This window comes from Thalassophryne amazonica, chromosome 17 (genome assembly GCF_902500255.1).
Source record: "Thalassophryne amazonica chromosome 17, fThaAma1.1, whole genome shotgun sequence".
In the NCBI taxonomy this organism is placed as follows: domain Eukaryota; kingdom Metazoa; phylum Chordata; class Actinopteri; order Batrachoidiformes; family Batrachoididae; genus Thalassophryne; species Thalassophryne amazonica.
In genome coordinates, this window is record NC_047119.1 from 67100313 (window position 1) to 67121999 (window position 21687).

The 21687-nt window shown below is 40.4% G+C and overlaps 1 protein-coding gene across 1 annotated transcript; it reads right to left on the reverse strand.

The window, feature by feature from the left end:
• Nucleotides 1-1817: 1817 nt before the first annotated feature.
• On the reverse strand, nucleotides 1818-16209 carry uap1l1 (UDP-N-acetylglucosamine pyrophosphorylase 1, like 1). The gene is made up of 9 exons (XM_034191624.1): nucleotides 15819-16209; nucleotides 14787-14991; nucleotides 11637-11812; nucleotides 11388-11560; nucleotides 10769-10962; nucleotides 8847-8987; nucleotides 8441-8626; nucleotides 5707-5773; nucleotides 1818-2481 (listed from the first exon to the last, which is right to left on the reverse strand). Exons 1-9 carry the CDS (start codon nucleotides 16096-16098, stop codon nucleotides 2395-2397), a joined length of 1509 nt encoding a protein of 502 aa, XP_034047515.1. The 5' UTR covers nucleotides 16099-16209; the 3' UTR covers nucleotides 1818-2394.
• Between the last annotated feature and the right edge of the window lie 5478 nt (nucleotides 16210-21687).

Below are 21687 nucleotides of genomic sequence, written 5' to 3' on the forward strand. Positions count from 1 at the left end.
ATTGAAGTCTGCTCCTATCACCACTCTTTCATGCTTGGGCACACTCTCCACCACCTCATCTAACTCACTCCAGAAGTTTTCTTTCTCTTTCATCTCACAACCTACTTGTGGGGCATATGCACTGATGATATTCATCATCACCCTTTCAATTTCCATCTTCACACTCATCACCTTGTTAGACACTCGCTTAACCTCCAACACTCGTAACATACTCTTCCTTTAAAATGACCCAACACCATTTCTCTTCCTGTCCTCACCATTGGTACAACCCAAACCTGCCTGTTCTCCTGCTCTTACTTCTCTTCCACTTGGTCTCTTGCACACACAATATGTCTACCTTTCTCCTCTCCATCATATCAGTCAGCTCTCTCCCTTTACCAGTCACACTACCAACATTCAATGTCCCTATACTCTAATTTCCACCCTTGTAGTTTTCCTCTTGCTGTCTGTGGACACGTTCTCCTCCTCGTCTTCTTCGCCCAGCAGTAGCCCAGTTTCCGCAGGCACCCTGTTGGGCAACAGCATAGGTGGCGCATGTTGTTAATCCGGGCTGCGACCGATTCAGAATGGAAATTTGATTCTTAGTCTACATTGTTGAGTTGGCTTGTTTTACGCCGGATGCTCTTCCTGACACAACCCTCCTCATTTATCCGGCTTGGGATCAGCACTCAGAGTGTACTGGCTGCACACCCCATGTGGCTTCATTCATTCATATTTGGGAACACAGCCAATGATAAACATTATCCAATTGTATGTGTGAGTGTCAGTGAATAAACCAAACTATCTGCAATGCAATGGTTAGTATATTCAGGCCGTATGATGTGCACAGTGCATGCAGTCAACAACAGTAAACAAAGTGGGGTGACTTCACTCGCTGCCCTGCAGTTACACACTGCCGTCTGTGCTCACATACTCCGAAAACTTCACATACTTAAACGTAACAGTATTTCAGGTAACAGTAACATTTTATTTCACATTTAAAGGGGGTGCAATTTGTAAAAAACTGGTATTTCTTGTGGACCCATTTCAAAGGACCAAATATACCAAATTTTTACACAAAAACCATTTATATGCTTTTAATATTCCTCATTTTTCAACAAACATAAAAGCCAGACATTTAATGATGCTGTCAAATTATTATTTAAAAATGACCTAATAGATTGAAACAGAGTTTGACAGGGTGGAAAAAAGTTTTAAAAGGGGATACATTTATTGTTCAAGCACTCAGTGGTTAGTTACCCAGCAGAAGACTTTAATAAAAGTACTGCAAAAGATTTCTGTGTTTATAACATTGACTGCCACGATGTGGCGCCTGTGTGCTTATTTTCTCATGCTCTGTATTAATTGAATGTCTTTATTTATTCTTATTATACCTTTCATCAGAGATTATACAAATTGAACAGAATAAAAAAAAAGTAGGACAATCTTCAGGAAAAACTCAAACCATCAGGTAGATGGTTGAGACTTGGACAGTTGGATGCTGAAATGGGAAAATTACTCAAAAACACAAGCCGGCAGTGGAATGAATAAAACAGGCCAAAGTGAAGCTAATGGAACGACCTGACCTCAACCCTATAAAAATATCTGAACTCTGCTTTAAAATCAGGTCTGTATGAAGAAACCAACTCAATTAATCAAACTGTCAAACCTTCCACCAGGATGCTGCTGGAGGCTGTGGGTGTCTGAAGATGAAACTCGCTAATTAACATTCATGTATAATTTGATTTAATAAATCAAAATAAATAAAACTTCTACACCAAATTCTGTGGATTATTTTGTACAATTATTATACTTCACAAAAAGCTTTAAAAAAAAAAAAAATCAGCAAAAGTCCAGGTTTTCTTTCACAAAATAAAAAAACTTTGAAGAAAAAGAAATCACCACTGATCAGAATATATCATATATTTCCACAAGTACATCCTTACAAAAAAAAAATCTTTGGTATTTCTGAGATATCACTGATTTCATGTAATCATCTTTTACAGGTTTGACAAACATTCAATAACTTTGATGTTACAGAACCAAACATCACTTCCTCTCAATGGTGGAGAATCCTTCAAGGATTTTCCTGATCCAACAGTCTCCAGACATTTGAAACTTTCCACAAAATATCATAAAAATCCTTTAACTGATACAGAAACATGTTTTTGTTTTTTTTTATTAAAAAAAAGCATAAACGTCTGTGATTTGTGACATCACTCTTCATCACACTGTTTTCTTAATGTCACATGACCTCATTGTGTTCCTCTGCTCAGAGTGCGCGAGTTGGCAGCGTTTTAGTAAACACAAAAAGTGTTGTGATTAGTGCACAATTGGGCAGAAACTACCCAAAAACATTTGTGTCTTGGAATCATTGCCATGGTCACACTGAACTTGTTTTTAATGGCTGGAGCTTCAGTCATCTTGCAATTCTCCCACCGTTTTTTCATCCAGAATGAACGGCGTCGACAGCGTGCGACCTTTCAGCAGCGGCTCCAGGCCCTGCAGACATACATACAACCCCAGGTTAAAATCAACCAATTATCAGCCTGAAAACAATTCACAAGAGGTTTTCTACAAGGTAGGACACAAGGAAGCTTAAAAAATTATATTTTATAAAAACTAAGCCTTCAAACTGCTCCATGGTTTAAAGTGACACCATCACCAAACAAAGTGTTACAGGACCAAGACAGAGTCTGCAGTAGAACTACAATTATTCATTCATTCATTCATTTTCAACAACTTTAACTGGCTATTTAATTAATCAACAAATATTTTGATAATCAATGACTATTTTTTTTTAAAATATCTAAATCGGCTGATTTCAGCTCCTTCAATGTGAATACTAAAACAAAACAAGAAACTAACATAAACCACAAAAAACTGACTCATACTAAAAAACTATGGTATTTGTCCAACTGTCACATCATTTTTTTGTGTGTAATTTGGTTTCATATGTTTTGCTCCATTAAACGCCTCCAAGTTATTTTTGACTGTTATGAAGATTCGAAATGGATTATTGTTTTGAAATGTCTGACTGACTTTAAACTACTTTAAACTGTTTGACAAGTTGACTGAACAATTTTGGAGTGGATTCCCCCATTTCTGCCTATGCACACATGCAGAAGAAATGTTAGCACTTTTTGCACCCGTCTAACTTACGTAAAATATCAAATGACAAAGATTTATTTAGGTTTCATATAAAACAAATAATGAATGTTTTTCAAATTGTTCAGTGGACAGAACATTTTCAAGAGTTCAAAGAAGAATTGTTCCATTATTGCCCTCATAATCAATCATTATTTGTATACCATTTTTTTGGCATTTCATGGACCAAAGAACGAATCAATTAAATGAGAAAATGATCAACTGATTAATGAATCATGAAAACAATTGTTAGCTACAGCCCTAGTCGGCAGACCTGGAACTATTTTTTTTAACTAACTCCTTATAATCAGAACATGTTGATAGTATTTATTGTGTTTTCAACAAAACTTTCATTAAATACTGTTCAAACGTAGGGAAAAGTAACTGGAAGAAACTTGAGGCATTAAAGCAAATCTTCCTTCATTTCCAGCGACAGCCTGCAGCCTAGGCGACATAGGCAGTCACCTAGGGTGTCAAAGGTCAGGGGGCACTGGCGACATTACCATTTTTTTTTTTCTTTAAATAGTCTGATTAATGGCAGAGTTGCGATCTCTGGTGGCGAGACATAGTATAATTTCTTTTCCTTTCTGCAACCGCTTTAAAGTGTTCTTGTGTTAAGTTTCTGATTGATATGTGTAATTTATTGCATTAAAGTTTTCAGGTAGAAAAAAATTAAAGTACCGTATTTTCCGGACTACAAGTCGCACTTTTTTACATGTTTTGGCCGGGGGTGCGTCCTATACTCCGGTGCGACTTATAAATGAAAAATATACCGGTAGGATCTCAATTAATTTACTGTAACAAAACAATTTTACGTGACAGAGTCGATCTATGTTTTAAAATGGCCACCAGAAAAGGAAATGCAATGCATCATGGGCACTGTAGTATGGCGGCCGTCCTATAAGTCACGCTGGTCGCGATAACCAATCAGAGAACAGAACGTTGGATGCGTATTCCTCACCTCACCCACAGCGTGTGAAGCTGACGAATACGGTGCTTGCTGTTATTCCGGCTTGGCGAACAGAACAGCTTCAACCTTTGGATATTAGTGTGAGCAGAGTGTTTAAGTTGACGCTGAGAGCTGCGTGGGAGCATTGGGTGAGCGACGGCGGAGGATTAGCGTGTGCACTTGGAAGGAGCTGGCGTCAAAGATTGTGAATAGCGTTTGAAGCAGACGAACATGGTGTTTATTCCGGGACGGCTAACAAAACAGCTTCAACCCTTGGATATCAGTGTGAGCAGAGTTGACGCTGAGAGCTGCATGGGAGCACTGAGCGACGGCGGAGGATTAGCGTCTGCACTTGGAAGGAGCTGGATCGACACCGCTGGGTGGTCATGAGCTGCGCAGGTAGGTGCTGCATGGTTCGGCTCGCAATGTGGTCCGCAAAATACAAACATCCGTAGGTAAAATGCAGCTCACGAGAGGGCACTCGAGGCTTGTGTGACTGTTCCTGCAACTTCTGACTACCATAGAAAAATAAAAATTTCAACGTTACTGATAACATAAGACAACGGAGAAGGCCCGAAAAAATGCCACCAAAAAGAAAATCATACTCTGCAGATTACAAGTTGCGACTGGTGAAATATGCATCCGAAAACGGTAGCCGTCACAATATTATCATCTGAACTTTTCATGTTAACATACCTGTATGTCCATGGGACTTATAGTCCAGTGGACCTTATTTATGGTTTATTTTTCTTTATAATGATAAAGTGGCTGGTGCGACTTATACTCCGGTGCGACTTATTTATGGTTTATTTTTCTTTATAATGGATAAAGTGGCTGGTGCGACTTATACTCCGGTGCGACTTATAGTCCGGAAAATACGGTAGTTGCCAGGGTGACGCTGCGCGTGGCAGAGAACTCACAGGCCAAACTATGAAAAAGAGTTTAGAACCACCAGTGGACCACAGTCACTCTGCATAACTCAGTGATGTCCAAAGATGTTCCAGAAAGGGACAAGAGAGTGTCAACCAGGTGGTATCACTGATGAACTCATCCCATCTGCTCAAAGTGATGTTAATCAGTGAAACTTTATCCTACCCTGAATGTCAGTTTTGGAAAAGCAGAAGTATTAATTGTTTTCAACTTTATTAAAGTCAATACCTGATTTCGAATCGTTGAATTTGTGGTGTTTGAGTCCTTGACTAACTTAACTTATTGTTCATGGCTTGTTTTTTGACTGATATTCTGTGCATTAGCAGACTTGTGCGAGTGCCTGCGTGCCAGTGTTGCTGGTTTTACATAATTTGAAACAGCAGATATTCGCTAAATGACCAAATTTATAACTACTGTAAGCCTGGTCGTATACCGTGTACACACAGTAGTATTTTCTGATGAGGTAGCACAAATCGACAGATGAGCACATAAACCTATGGTAGGATGTTTCGACAAAGTAGGACAGTTCTTCAGAACACTGGCATGAACATACATTAAAGATGGCAGTCTGACTTTCAGATATTATACGATCTCATGCACAGGTGGAACTTTTGGCCCAACAACAGAATATAACAAACAACCAGCTGATGCTTCTGCTGCAGGTGATCAAACATACACTTAATGCACGGTTACATTCTCACCTCTCCAAAGTAGGACACCAGCGGTGAAATCTCACACAGTGCTGGAGGAGCGCCCCCTGGTGGTGCCCTTTGGGAGGAACAAAGATGCCAAATCTTGAGGACATTGTGAATGTAAATAAAAAAGCAACTTGAAAACAGCCTGAGGGACTGCAGGTTCCCATACCAACCATAAATGACATCAGATGGATTCAATGATTTGACCTTAGATGCGGCTGGTAGAAGTAAAATCCTGCATCCTCTCCATAATTTTTAGACCCACTGTAGGAATTTTTCTGGAATATTCTTGCATCTGATCACAATAATGTTTGTGCAGAAGGACATCATTTAATTTTACGGAGTCTCTGATTGTGGTCATGAGGTCGCGGGTACGATACGATGCAGCTGGATGTGATACGCATCCAGCTGCAGAGATCTTAATCATTAGAGCCCGACCGATATGGATTTTTTGAGGCCGATGCTGATACAGATATTTGGATGAAAAAAAATGCTGATACATCGATAAATCGGCTGATTTGCCAATAGCCGATAAATCAGCCGATAATTTTTTTTTTTTTTAATGAATAAAATGTTCTTTTTTTGGACCCTTAAAAAAGGTATGAGCTAAAAGCTGAAGCTTTGTCCTCATATTGATTAACTTTATAACAGAGAAGAATTTTCAAGTTCAAAAAATGCAATGTGCTGGTAGAATATTTTAACAATAATACATGGACCCTGATATAACATGTGAGGAAACTATCACATAACAGTAAAATAAGATTCTTTTCACAAGCCCCTGTAGTATGTTTGTGCAATTTTCAAGAACAGTAACAAAGAACTGTCTAGTGCAAAAAAAAAAAATCTGTGCAAAGTTGCATTAATCTCTAAGGAAAAGATAAATAACATTACAAAAAAAAAAAACCTCAACTCTACAAAAGTTATTAAACAAATCTTGAAACATTCACCCTTCATTCTTGGTCCCTTTGGGTGGAAACCAAACAGACGATAGGACTGGCAGGATATTTTTCATAATGTAAACATTATGTATTATGTAGAACGGAACGTAAGGGGGGCAGCTTTTGAAAATTTAAAGCTAAAAATGAGCCATTCTAGGGAGACCCAAAGGGGAAAAGCCTTCTGCGACAAAGGAACGGAGGATGATTCTCGTTTGTTGACTGCAACAAGACAACAGTCCCAGTAAATGACTTTAATACACACAAAAACGACTCATGATATTTTAATGGCTTTGAGAGCGGTTAAGAAGTGGACTTGCAGCTTCTGAAGAGCAGCGAATCAAAGAGCCACGAGCCAAATCGAACCATTGCTCCAGTGATTCACGCTTTAAACTGGAGTCTCGCTGCAGAAACGGTTATATCGTAACGGGCCTGCGATAGAAGTCAACTCCAAACACAAGCAGCTACAAAAAAAGCCCACCAGAAATAGAAGCTCGATTTGTCGCTAGTCGTTTTTAACAAAGAAAATGCCGCTAAGAGGATTTGGAAAGTCTCCGGTTCAACTCAGAAAAGAATGAAAATGCTCCCACGGATGTTTACACCAAAAGATCGCTGATTCGCTCATTTCGCTGTCAATCAAAAAGGGATTCAGCCTCAGACAGATCATCCAATCATCATGCAGAACCTGAGCGTCCGGGCCAGCCGAGGCCAGCCCACTGCCCCATAGACCCCAGACACGCTGAGCGTCCGATGGGCGGGACAAAGCCCAGCATTTATCCAATGACTCGTCTCGTTTCGCTGCATGCTCTTGTGAAGCTGCGAGAATGAGTGAGAGGAAAGCCGCGTCGTTACCAGTGATAAGAAGCTGATTCTGAACAAAAGTTGAGCGCGTTGTAGCGCATATTTAATCAATGACATATACACACAACAGTATTTATTTGATCAGTTATTTTTTGACATTTTATGGGAAGCTGAGCTTCACTTGCAGTCTTAGAGCGCCTCTGAGACGGCGAACTACGGGGGCGGTGACGAACACATTTAAGCGAATGGAGTCAGAGCTCCATCTACTGGACAAACGGTGCAAGGACATTTTACATGGCCGACACAAACATTATTTCAGTAACTGTTCTGTTTATGAGAAATCATCGGCGTTGTATCGGCAAAATTTCGGCCGATAAAAGTGACTCCGATAATATCGGCCGGGCTCTACTTATCATGCAGTAGTAAACAAGAAATTTCTTTCTTTCATTTTTAAGAATGCACCAGTAAATTGCAGCCACACAATTTCATTTTAAAATATTTGCTGATTTCGGCTCCTCTGCCACAGACTGCAATTCTTTTTTTGACTGTCAGTGACTTAATGACATCATAAAGGCATGTTAACTTCACGCTGGTTTAAAATTCAGACTAAAGCACAAATGTGTCATCTGATGGGTGTTGATGTGCTGCATCGTGTGCACGGAAAATATGAATGAGGGAAGACAAACAAAGAATGTGAATAAATACAAGAATATTCCAGGAAAAAAAATGTCACTGAGATTTTAGTGACTCAGGTCATCCATTTTTAATTTCCGAGATGTTCATTTAAACACTAAGAAACAACTTCAAAGCTGTGATCAAGCATTTCAGTTAAAAGTGAGCAATGTGCTTTGAGCCAGATTTAAACACTTAATTTTAACCGTATGATTTATTTATGTTCTTAGGTGGAAACACATCAATCTTACTTGTTCATTTTATTTTAATAATTAGTAAGTTTAAGGGGTCGAGTTGTTGCAGATGTGCATGAAGTGTGAGATGTTTGTGACCTGGCAGCAGCAGGGACGGTGTTCTGGTGTTCGTCCAGCACCGTCGCCTCGGCGGCTGCGGCCCAGCGGCAGTGCTGAGCCAGCAAAGCGTTCCTCGCTGTGGTAGGCGTGTCTGTCGCCGCCCCCTCTGCATTTTTCAACGGAGAAAACTCGTCCTCTCTCAGTACCTCGAACACAACAAAGTTCCTTCCAAAGACAGAAAACAAACATTTAGTTTGGCTCAAAAAAAGAAAACGTCACACGGCTCTTTAACTGGCCAACAGGGGGCAGGATTTCATTTAGTGCATCACAGCAGCTGATGAGGTCACAGATTAAGTCCTCCCCCCTGTACAGGCCAACCAATCTGAGAGCAGAGCCACACAGCGAAAAACAAACACAAACTGTTACACGTAAACATCAGAAGTACCTTGAGAACGGAAAGACGTCAAAAATAAATTTTTCCATCTTTATGCCGTTTGGTTTGGAAGGTTTGACTTCGTTACCGCATGAGTCCACAAATGGCACTTTCTTGATTGCAACATGTTGTTTCAGCTGGTCTGCAAAATTCCTGCAAAACAAACAAACAAACATTTTGAATGTATGTACATCTTGGGTGCATAATTCTTTAGAAACACAGGGACAAAGACATTAGTGTCTCCACCCACTTCGTTATTTATTTATTTATTTTTGTCGTACTGTCCATGAAGGTCACATGAGACAGAAATATACTGCAAAATGTCAAATGTCTAATATCAGAAATACTATATTTCTTATTGTGTGAGTAAATTAAAAATACAGTAAGTAAACATAAATCAATCCCCAAAAAAACAATTTGTTTTCAGAGATCAACTGTGATTTGATCTCCTCATACTTTAGACTACTACTTAGTAATCTGATTAGATGGTAAGAACAGTCACAGTCAACCCACAGACCTGCTCCAAAGACTTATAACATGATCTTGCTGCAGATAGTGTCTCTGTGCATCGTTCAACTATACAGTGCACTTTGCACAAGGAGATGCTGTATGATGCTGTAATGCAGAGGAAGCCTTTTCTGTGTACACGCCACAAACAGAGTTGCTTGAGGTATACTAAAGCACATATGGACAAGCCAGCTTCATTTTGGAATAAGGTGCTGTGGACTGATGAAACTAAAACTGAGTTATTTGGACATAACAAGGGTCGGTATGCATGGCTGAAAAAGAACACAGCATTCCAAGAAAACACTTGCTACCTACAGTAAAATTTGGAGGTGGCTCCATCATGCTGTGTGGCTGTGACCAGTGCAGGTACTGGGAATCTTGTTTAAGCTGAGGGATCACATGGATTCCAGTCAATATCAGCAGATTCTTGAGAACAATGTTCATGAATCAGTGACAAAGCTGACGTTGTGCCGGGGCTGGATCTTTCAACATGACAACGACCCTAATAACACTGCTCAAAATCTACTAAGACATTCATGCAGAGGAACAAGTACAATGTTCTGGAATGGCCATCTCAGTCCGCAGACCTGAATATTATTGAAAATCTTTGGTGTGATTTTAAGGGGGCTCTCTATGCTCGGAAACCAACAAACCTGACTGAACTGGAGATGTTTTGTAAAGAAGAATGGTCCAAAATACCTTCAAACAGAATCCAGATTCTCATCTGAAGCTATTGGAAGCATTTAGAGGCTGTTATTTCTCCAAAAGGAGGATCTACTAAATATTAATGTATTTTTTCTGTCGGGGTGCCCAAATTTATGCACCCGCCTAATTTTGTTTAAAGAATTATTGCACACTTTCTGTAAATCCTATAAACTTCATTTCACTTCTCAAATATCAGTGTGTTTGTCTGCTGTATGATATATTTAACTAAAATTTCTGATCCAGACAACCAATGATTTATAAAGGAAAATCGTGGAATTCATCAGGGGTGCCCAAACTTTTACATACAACTGTATTTCATGGAGCTGGAACTAACTAGGGATGTCCTGAACAGGTTTATTTTACCTCAGTCCCCCGATCCAATATTTGTCTTTTGCAGAGAGCAGAAAGCAAACACACTAAAGTCAATCCATCGTACCTGTCTGTCACTTTAACAGCTCTGACATGCACCAAAAATGCAAGGTAGTGACATCTTGCATTCAATGGGACAAATAATGACCTTCACGTGACATAGAACCCACCAATCAAATAACAAGGATCTATTTAGGTGTCGTAAAATAGCTATAATTTAAATAGCTTACAGAGTTCTTCCTTAATATCATATCATATCATAACGCTGATACAAAACAGCAGGGTTTCACTCTTCAGTCCATCGTGTCAGTTGTATCCTACAATATGGACGTGACATACGTGTGTTTTCTTACTCGGTTACGTCCTGCAGGAAGTTCCTGGTGAAGAAGTGATTGCAGATGTTTCCAGCACTGTAGACCAGCTCTCCTCCCTCTCCTCGGAGCTCAGCCGTCTCTGGTCGGATCTCGCTGTACTCTACCACCTGGGAGACGCCTTGCACCCTGCAAACCACACCTACCGGCTCTGACGGGTACGCCTTCTCCACCACCTGACACATCAGGAGACAATGTTAAAGACACTGTTGTTGTTGTTTTTTGTTAAACTCTGCATTTCTAACCCTAACCTGCATCACTGAGCCCATTGTTGAACATGTGCAAGGTCTTAGAAATATGTAATCCACAGTAGAATGTTTGATCCATGAAGACCTTGTGCAGTTCTCACAAACACAAGGCTTCAGAGACTTTGTCCCCTGGTGGCCCAAATTAAATGCTCCAAGTTTAACTTTGATATACAAAAGCTTTTTTCAGGACATAACGTACACCAGGTTGTGAAAATGTGCCCCCCTGGTGGCCATAATTAGGATTGTGTGCTACCAACATCACATTTGTCCAAGGTCCGACATATTTCATTTCATTCACCAACATCACATTTGTCCAAGGTCTGAGTCTCGGACACCTATTCTGTGAACTCTACCTTTGCTCCACAGTCGGCTCCTTTGCTCACACAGAACCCAATGAACAAGGGGTCGGCCATTTTAACCAGGATGTTGTCCACACAGTACACGTGCACATACTGGACGCCCCTCATCGCCATGTCGTCCAGCACCTGGTTATCCACCAAAGCCTGGTACAGACCACCGTTACCGTCTGAGCAGGATGAAAGAAGAGACGTTTTGTGAGGTCATATTTGTGCATGGATGGCTTTGTGGTGACATGCACGCACCTGGAGCCATGGCCACCTTCCCTTTACTCTGCAGAATGACCTTCCCATCAAAGGTCACAGCCGGGATCATCCTCTGCTCAAACATAATGATGTTTGACGGCTCCAGACCAAAGTGGTTATTCTCCTTGAAGAAGTTCTGAGTGGGAGCCAGAGTGAACTCGCTGGTCATTACGTACCTGAAGATTATAGATTACAGGTTACTAAAGATTACAGATTACAGGTTATTGAATATTACAGATTACAGGTTATTGAAGATTACAGGTTACGGAAGATTACAGGTTACTAAAGATTACAGATTACAGGTTATTGAAGATTACAGGTTACTGAAGATTACAGGTTATTGAAGATTACAGGTTACGGAAGATTACAGGTTACTAAAGATTACAGATTACAGGTTATTGAAGATTACAGGTTACTGAAGATTACAGATCACAGGTTATTGAAGATTACAGATTACTGAAGATTACAGGTTACTGAAGATTACAGATTATAGTTTATTGAAGATTACAGATTACCTTTCTTCATGTGGATAACCAAAACAACTGTTAAGTTTGTGATAAAAGCATGGAATTTGGCACACATATTCTAAATTAACTCATGTTTATTTTCAGATATGGAGACACTGATCGTCAGTAAGACCACATCTCCTCTATTCAGATGTATTTGGGAGCCACTCTGAAGTTTCAGACTGTGGAATCTGACAGGCGTCTGTTAATCTGGATATCTATTTGGTTTCCAAACACCAGCTGTCCTTCAAGGCCGCTTGGATAAAATCCTCCCCCCGAGGAACACTCCTGATAGCCTCGCTCCTCGTCTCCCCTGCCTCTTCGTCTTCCCCCCTCCCTCCCTCCCTTCCCAGTCCTGAGATGTTGACTGTGGGACCTTGAGACTCTGGTGGACTGATTCAGGACTGGGATCCCCCCAGATAAGATAAGGCCTGTCGATGGCACCACGGGCGGCCTTCCGGGCTGTCTGTCTGGACACTGGACACATCCAAGTCTCGGCTGTCGTCTGTTGTGTTTTGTTATGACTGTTTTTCTGTGCTATGGGTTTTTTTTGCTCTCCAGTGCTGCTGCGTGAGTTCAAGACAGCAGCAATGGAGGTTTTTCTTTTCCCAATTCTTTCCTTGTGTGTGCTTTTATATGTGTTCATGTACCGGACCGGCTTATGTGTGTTGTTGTTTGTTAAGTGTGTCATGAGGCCGGTCAAGGTTTGCTCAGCCCTGCTCGTGACCTAGGGCAGGGATATACATCTGTAGCTGGTCCAATAAAGGCACCAATAAAGGCAACCTCTGCTCCTAACTGGCAATTAGGATGGGTAAAAATGCAGTAAACGCATTTCATTGTGCAGGAAACATGTTCCTATGTGCATATGACAATAAACTCCTTTTGAATCCATGAATCCTGGAGCCGACCTATAATGATCTACAGGGGACAATAAAGAATTACACAGGGGTCAAAATTTAAAAAGGTTCCAATCATGTTGAAAACTATACCACATTATTTGTCTGATCATAAAGAATCCAAAAAGGTATAGTTTGGCCTATCTATGACTGAATTTGATGGAGTTATGGGGTTAAAAACAGCAAAAAATGGTGACAAAGATCAGTTTCAGTTTGTACAGGAGTGAAAAGTTAAAGTTACTTAAATTTTGGTAAAAAGTGATGCAAATTATCGGTTGAGTGAATAGGATTAATAAATGAAATAGTTTTGACTATGTTGAATGTTTGGTCTCCAAAGTAAAGGTCAAAAAAGGTTGACATCCAATGGATTGTATGACATGTGACATATGTAACCCCATAACATGATAACTAAGCATGACAAATGGTGCAAACTATTCCTTTTTAAAATGGTGTTAACTCCACCAATAATTTGCATCAGTTTTTACCAAAATTGGAGCAACTTTAACTTTTTACCCCTGTACAAACTGAAACTGACCTTTGTCGCCATTTTTGCTGTTTTTACCCCATAACATTCAGTCATAGATAGTCCAAACTATACCTTTTTGGAATCTTTATGTTCAGACAAATAATGTGGTATAGTTTTCAACATGATTGGAGCTTTTTTAAATTTTGATCCCTGTGTAATTCTTTATTGACCCCTGTAGCTCATTAGAGGTCAGCTCCAGGATGTCTCCATGTCTGAAAATAAACATTAGTTAATTTAGAATATGTGTGCCAAATTTCATGCTTTTCTCACAAACTAAATGATTGTTATGGAAATTTTAGCTAAGCTGCACCACTACTCTGCTATGATACTGACCACAACATCTCAAATTTCAACCTAAGTATGATGTGGTGACTGAGCGCCCCCTACTGCTTGTATGAAGCACACAGTGGAACATTACACAAGCGTGTCCTGCCCATGTGAACATCAGTGCTTCTCCAAAACAGCTGACAGTTCCACTTGCTGATGAACCTTCACTCCAACAAGGGGAACCTTTACAACTTCAGAGCTATAACGGGTGTCTTGGTGGCTTCCCTCACTCGTCTCCTTCCAGTACACTCACTCAGTTTTTGAGATCTGCCAACTTGAGACAGATTTGCCGCACAGTGCCATAAGGTTTGTATTTCTCAATGATTAATGAAAATGGAGTCCAGGATATATTCAGTGACTTGGAAATATTCATGTGTCCATTTCTTGTTTAAAGAAAACTGGCTGTAAAAGTGATCATTTAACACTTATATTTACAATAAATTGTCCACATCCCAACTTTTTAAGGAATGGCTCCACTGATGCTGCCATGGTTACTGAGGCAACATGCCGATCAGTTTTTAACACCTGCACCCACACCACCCATTATATAAACCTGATAAAAAGCTTGCTTAGTGACTACAAGATGGGTGGGGGCGTGTTCAGGTGTCATTTGTCCCACCCAGGTCACGCCGGGCCTGTCCACACTTCACTGCTTTACCCATTTATGGGTTAGCAGGAAGTTTTGTTGTTAGTAAAAAATAAGTGTCCACTCTGCACAGCCTTCAATTTTTGGCATTTCTGGGGATTTTAGGATGTCAAAGGAGTCAAGTGAGGGAAGCCACCAAGACACTCCGACTGTGGATTATTTTTAGTTGGTCATGCCATGTTTTCAGTCAGCTAACCTGGTTGTTTTGTGTGTCAGTGTAGTTGTAGAGAGTTTGCAGAAAAGTCTTACCATGGAACGGTACATTTTGAGCCGTGTTTCACATCTGCCAGCTCCTGGATTTTGAGAATGCGCTCTGCTTGGATCTGATACAAGGTTTTCCCGCTTGGCAGCCTGACGTTGTACATGCCTTTGGGGTAGGGGACACCGAGGCGGGTCCCCTGCCCACCAGCCAGGAGCAGGACTGCAACACGACTCTCTGAGATCTGATAAAGTCCTGTAACACAGGCAGGTTGCCGCTTTGTGAACCATGTGTCATTTTCAACTTTGAACCAACAAGCTGTTTAACAAATCTGTTTTTAACCATTAACTGACTGTTTTACTTTGCTGATTTTTCGCACACCCAGTAAACTGGTACGACTGAACACAGGAACTAGGGACAGGGTGAAAAAAAGGTTGATATATATATATATACACGAGTATATGCAAATGTATTAAAAATTGAAGAAATCACATGTACATAAGTATTTAGTACTTCTGATTTATCACTCAAAATCTCTTGTAATAGACAACAAAAAATTCATCTGTGATAGCAGACTGGACAGATGCTTGGTTCTTGCTGAGGGTGAATACTTTTTTAAAATCACTGTACATCATAAGCTAGTTGTTAGCTGTTTATTGATATAGAAACAAATACACTTCCTTTTTCACTGAAAATGCTGAAATCACTGGGTTGAAGCATTTGTGGGAGCATCCCAGTGCTTTTCTACTAGGAAAAAATAAAACAGCCATCTGGACACAGCTGCCTCATATTCCTAAAACTTGGTCAAATATTTTAAAACCTGTAATTGGATTTTTCAAACGCATATTAAAGTAGAGGGTGCTATAAAAGAAGAGGGCAGAGGCATGTGCTCTCATGAGTACCTCTCTACTTTATACGCGGGCGTCCACGTTTTCCAAACCTGCTTCTTCCATTTTTAAAATAAATGAGCTCAGCAGTCAAGTTTGCGAATAACCATTTTCTTTAAAATGCAGCAGAAAGGCGTTTATTTATTTATTTTTCTGAAAAACAGTTCTTGTGCAAACGCTTCCTGCGCACTTTACCTTCGCGCTGCCACTGCTCCAGAGCGCACGGCGCACTTTTGCGCACACTGCCGACACTTTCCGGAAGGACCGGCTCCATGAGCGGGTCCAGGCTGAGCGGCGGGGAGGCGGCAGCCTGCTGAGCCCGCTCACAGTGAGCCTTCAGCCCCGACAGGTCCAGCTGCCGGAGCTCCTGCAGGAAGCGATCCGCGTCTTGCGCGCTCAGCTCCGGCCAGAAGCGCAGCACGTGGCCCTGCCCCGCGCCGTGCAGGCCGCGCCGGACCTCCTCCAAAGAAAGCATCGCTCCTCTGCGGATCCGATCAGATCAGCGGCTCCTTCTCGGTCCCGCAGCCAGCAGCTGACCAGCAGCCAGTCAACCAACCAGTCAGTCAGTCAGCAGACACACCACTTCCACTTCCGGTCCACCGGAGCGGGGAGGAAACCACCCACTCGTGACTGTGGATCCTGTTCCGAGACGTTTGACGTTTTATTGGATTAATCTTATTTGAATCGTAAATATTACATTCATAAAGCGTTAAATTTGTTTGTTATTGTAAACTATCGGGCATTCAAAGGGAAACCCTTTGTGATGACTCGGCGCTTTGACCACGTGATGACTCGGCGCTTTGGTCATTCCACCTGATTTATTTAGAACTCGCCATTTACTTCTGCAGGAAGCAAAAAAACAAAAAAGAAAACTGCTAAGCTGGTGTCTGTTCGTGCAAACTTGCAACATTAACACTGGAATCTGGTGGACTGATTATCATGTCAAAAACAAAGCACTCACCAAGAAGGATTTTAATAAATTGGGGGAAAAAATTCAAGAGGAAAGAAAGTCTGTTGCATTTTTGTAAATTTATTTTTTTAAGTCAATGACACCAAATCAGGAAAAGTTGTGACAATATGGGAGGGGGAGATCTTTACACTGACTTTGACTTCTGTTTCACTGCACATAGTGTGAACTTGAGATATTTCCTATTTTGTGGTCAACGTCATTTTGTCTTCAATGAAACAGAAATAAATGCATGAATCATGGCATTTTATTATTTGCATTTTCTACACAGTCTATTTTTTAATTTCTAAACAATACATAAAAAATGTGATGAAACTGAACTTAATTGGATTTTATCCCTCTGGGGTCCGAGGGCATTTTTTGGACAGTTCACTCGCCTGGCATAAATGTTTTATTATTGCTGTTAACAGCTCTTCCTTCATCCCACAATCAAGTTTTATGTCTCTTTTTTCAGGACAACCTGTGCTTTCATAATATATATGCTTTTGTTGTGTTTTCTAAATGTAATAAAGGTTTACAATCAAAACTAAGGAAGGAAAGAGTAAAGTGGAAAATAATTTTACACACACATTTATTCAACACACACAGCAAACTATAATAAACAACAGTTTTGACACTTTCTAAAGGTAATTTGAGGTCTTGTGTGAAAGACTGTACAACAAAAGGTTCAAACAATAAACAGAAATGCACATTTTGAACAATATATACAAATGGTCTATGCGTTCTTTTGTCTTCATGGTAAAAGCAACAGAGTTATCCAGTAACATTCACATGCAAACTAGTGGAGCAATACTGATAGTTACACACACTTTGTTTGAGCACGTCAGATTGTCATCAGAGGCTCTCCGTCTGCTCCTGCTGATCGTTGTGCGTAATGGTGCAGGGCACATTTGGAGCCCAATAGTATGTACTCATTGGAGCACCCAGGGGGCTATTCAAACGGACCAACTAGTAACATATCACTCCTGAAAATGATCTTTGGCTTTTCACGTGAGGTGAATCTGCCCTACGATTGGATTTTGGAAAGCCATGTGGCGGTGAACCAATTCCGATTGGACACTCACATTACACGTCATCACACAGCTTCTATGAGGAATACAAAGATGGCTGATGGCTGGCTCAAAAGTCTGCGGGGTTAACTTTTCAGCAAAAAAAAAAAAAAAGTAAGTTTCTATCTCATATCATTAAAACCTTATTTATAATTTAGTAAAGCTTGGTCTTAGCTGTCATATACGATGGTGTCGGCCCCAGAGGGTTAAATGCATTTCACTTCATTACAAAAACTTCTTGCTTAGAAATCTTAAAACATAGTGGTTAGGATACTGGAAAAGTACGATCTATAGGTGCGGATGTGGACAAGTAGGCCAGCGCCTTGATTAGGTTCTGCATAACTGCACATGACAGCATTTCCGGAAGTCACAGTGATTTGCATTGCTATTGGCTGATGGAGGGATCTCCTGATCTATTTTTAGGTCGATGGCGTAGAAGAATTACCCAGCTCCCACCTCGTGTTCGAATTTTCGTCACAGGCGATCTGAGATAGAAGTTACTTGATTTCTTGTTTTTGCTTTGTTAAAGTCACTTAAACTGTACCAGAAGGAAGAATAGGGATTAAAAATTAATGTATAGGGAATGAAGAGTAAGTATTTCTCTTCATTTTTGCTTAATTTCAGAAGCATTTGTGGGAGTATTGCCAGTGTTGAGATGATATACCATTTAAAATGAAGGAGAATGAAGGAGAGCTGGTAATAGATCATTCTGGAAAATTTCATGGAGATATCTTGGATATTATGGAAGTTATGAGGAAAAATATGAAGGAACAAGTCCAACTCAAAAATCATGGTGTCTAACCAGATCCTTACTCTGGATGGCATTACCCTGACCTCTAGTAATACTGTGAGAAATCTTGGAGTCATTTTTGATCAGGATATGTCATTCAAAGCGCATATTAAACAAATATGTAGGACTGCTTTTTTGCATTTACGCAATATCTCTAAAATCAGAAAGGTCTTGTCTCAGAGTGATGCTGAAAAACTAATTCATGCATTTATTTCCTCTAGGCTGGACTATTGTAATTCATTATTATCAGGTTGTCCTAAAAGTTCCCTAAAAAGCCTTCAGTTAATTCAAAATGCTGCAGCTAGAGTACTGACGGGGACTAGAAGGAAAGAGCATATCTCACCCATATTGGCCTCTCTTCATTGGCTTCCTGTTAATTCTAGAATAGAATTTAAAATTCTTCTTCTTACTTATAAGGTTTTGAATAATCAGGTCCCATCTTATCTTAGGGACCTCGTAGTACCATATCACCCCAATAGAGCGCTTCGCTCTCAGACTGCAGGCTTACTTGTAGTTCCTAGGGTTTGTAAGAGTAGAATGGGAGGCAGAGCCTTCAGCTTTCAGGCTCCTCTCCTGTGGAACCAGCTCCCAGTTCAGATCAGGGAGACAGACACCCTCTCTACTTTTAAGATTAGGCTTAAAACTTTCCTTTTTGCTAAAGCTTATAGTTAGGGCTGGATCAGGTGACCCTGAACCATCCCTTAGTTATGCTGCTATAGACGTAAACTGCTGGGGGGTTCCCATGATGCACTGTTTCTTTCTCTTTTTGCTCTGTATGCACCACTCTGCATTTAATCATTAGTGATCGATCTCTGCTCCCCTCCACAGCATGTCTTTTTCCTGGTTCTCTCCCTCAGCCCCAACCAGTCCCAGCAGAAGACTGCCCCTCCCTGAGCCTGGTTCTGCTGGAGGTTTCTTCCTGTTAAAAGGGAGTTTTTCCTTCCCACTGTAGCCAAGTGCTTGCTCACAGGGGGTCGTTTTGACCGTTGGGGTTTTACATAATTATTGTATGGCCTTGCCTTACAATATAAAGCGCCTTGGGGCAACTGTTTGTTGTGATTTGGCGCTATATAAAAAAATTGATTGATTGATTGATTGATTGAGGAAACTAGTCCAAATCAACACCCAGCAATTAATGAATTATGCTCAGAAATATCTAATTTACTTTATTCTTACAGCAGTTCTCACTTTATAAAATGTGAACTTTAATCTTTTAATATTCCTTTATTTTCAAAACTGTAAACCACTTTTTTTTTTTTTTTAAACTTAAAACATTTCAACTGCTAACCTCAGATTGTCAGATTTTTCCTCAACACCCATCTTGACAGTGTGGTAAGAGTAAAAAAACTGAATCCAAAAAATAAAAAAAACACTTCAGGTAATTCAATGCTGAGCTACTTTATTGAACAGCCAGTTTGAGAAAAGCATAAATATTATTTCACCAAAACATTCTTTCAAAGGGTGCATCTACAAATAGACAACTAGTGTACAGTTTTTCTCACATACTCCTTCTTACAGCTATCACATTTACAGTTAGCATATTAAAATAAAATAGAAATATAGATACTAAATACAGCTGTGATTACAAGTTTACATCCACTCATCATGGACACAAGCATCATGGTAATACGAAGCTATCAACAATTTCTTTGAACAATTTTTTTTTCTTCTTCTTCTGGGGAACAGTTTGATTGTACAACATACTGTAGAAATTTAAAAGAGGGAAAAATCTTGCACAGTGTTTGAGTTTTCTGAAATCAACACTTGGTCAAAAACTGACATACAGAGTTAAAGTTCCCACGGCCCCTTAACGTCCTGCTAGTGATGATGATTGACTACAGCCGGAAGCCTCTCTGTGCCAAAGTCAAAATGGTTTATTTGACAGATTTACTGGACTGATCAAGACAACAAAACGGCAAAGTCCTATCTGCTCAGTGCAGACCTGCAAAAGAGAGTCGTAGATTTACACGTCAGGAATGCCTGAAGGAGCCGTTTCGAAACAACTACGTATTCCAAGACCATCAGTTCAAATAGCTGCACCCCTTCTGAGTTATTATTAGGAGGGAGCGCTGCTTTGCCAGTCTGGAAAAAGACTCAGATGGTCATGAAAAACCTAAAATCCACCCAGGCACAGGCCTGCCGTGACTGGGTCCTGTGAGAACACTGGAGTCACTGTCTACAGTCAAGCCAGTTTTCTATCACCCAGTGGACTGAGAGGCTGCTGTCCAGGAACGGAACCACTCTTCCATAATCAACGCCTTCAAGCTGGACGAGAGTCTGGTGGTGAATATATGAAGAAGAAGAAGAAAAACACTCTAACTGGTACATTTTGTAAAATGAATGGAATAAAGAAGGAGAACTACCTCAGAATTCTTCAGCAAAACCTCAAACCTTGTTTGGTTCATATTTGTTCACAGCTTGGTGTTCAAACAGGACAGCGATCCCCAAACATGCATTAAAGCTGGTTGTGGAAGAAATGAAACAGTCTAACAAACCTTTGGCATGACCTTTTTAATGTTTGGACTCACCCATACCAAAAAGACCCGGACTGTGTTAAACCCAGGTCAAAAATGGAGCCAAAAATGAGTTCTGCAAGTACTGGGTTAAGAGGAAACACTGGCCTTCATCTTTGAGACTGAGCCCACGTAGGGCAGCTTGAGAGGCATAAATTACACACCCATAGTTACTATAATTATATATCCCAAAAGGACACAATATGCTCTTAATATGTAGCCTTTTAAAATGCTACGGTTTGGAATTTTTCCTACCGATTACAGATTTTGCATTTCATGTAATTTACCATGTTTCAATTTTTTCAAATTGCGTTCTGTAGCGACGAGGGCGTACTTACTGTATGTATGTATGTTTCTGACCTGGTGTTGGTCGTCTAAAACCTGAAAGAAATTAAAACACACGTACCAAATTCTTGGTCTCCCTATTCAACATGTACGTTGTACAATCACTTTGCCTCTGAAAAGGAAGAAAAAAAAAAAAAAAAAAATCACTGAAACCCCAATACCACCGTGACACGCATGTGCATCACGAGTGTATGTAAACATATGATCAACTGTACATTTTGTAAACTATGACACCGTTTACTAATATACACTGCAGCCTTCAAGTTGGACAATTTAGTAGTTTCTGTACATTTCAAGTTTCCAACCTACTTGTTAGCACGTTAGCATTAGTGTTCACTGTACAAAAACACGGCCGGCGCATAAACGCGGCCACACGGAGATATCACTCCGTGTCGATATT

Coding starts and splice junctions, on each gene's coding strand:
- uap1l1 (XM_034191624.1), bottom strand. CDS start 16,098: ATGCTTTCTTTGGAGGAGGTCCGGCGCGGCCTGCACGGCGCGGGGCAG. Junction 11,813..14,786: donor TCAAAATGTACCGTTCCATG/GTAAGACTTTTC, acceptor TATAATCTTCAG/GTACGTAATGACCAGCGAGT. Junction 8,988..10,768: donor TTCCTGCAGGACGTAACCGA/GTAAGAAAACAC, acceptor TTTGTTTTGCAG/GAATTTTGCAGACCAGCTGA.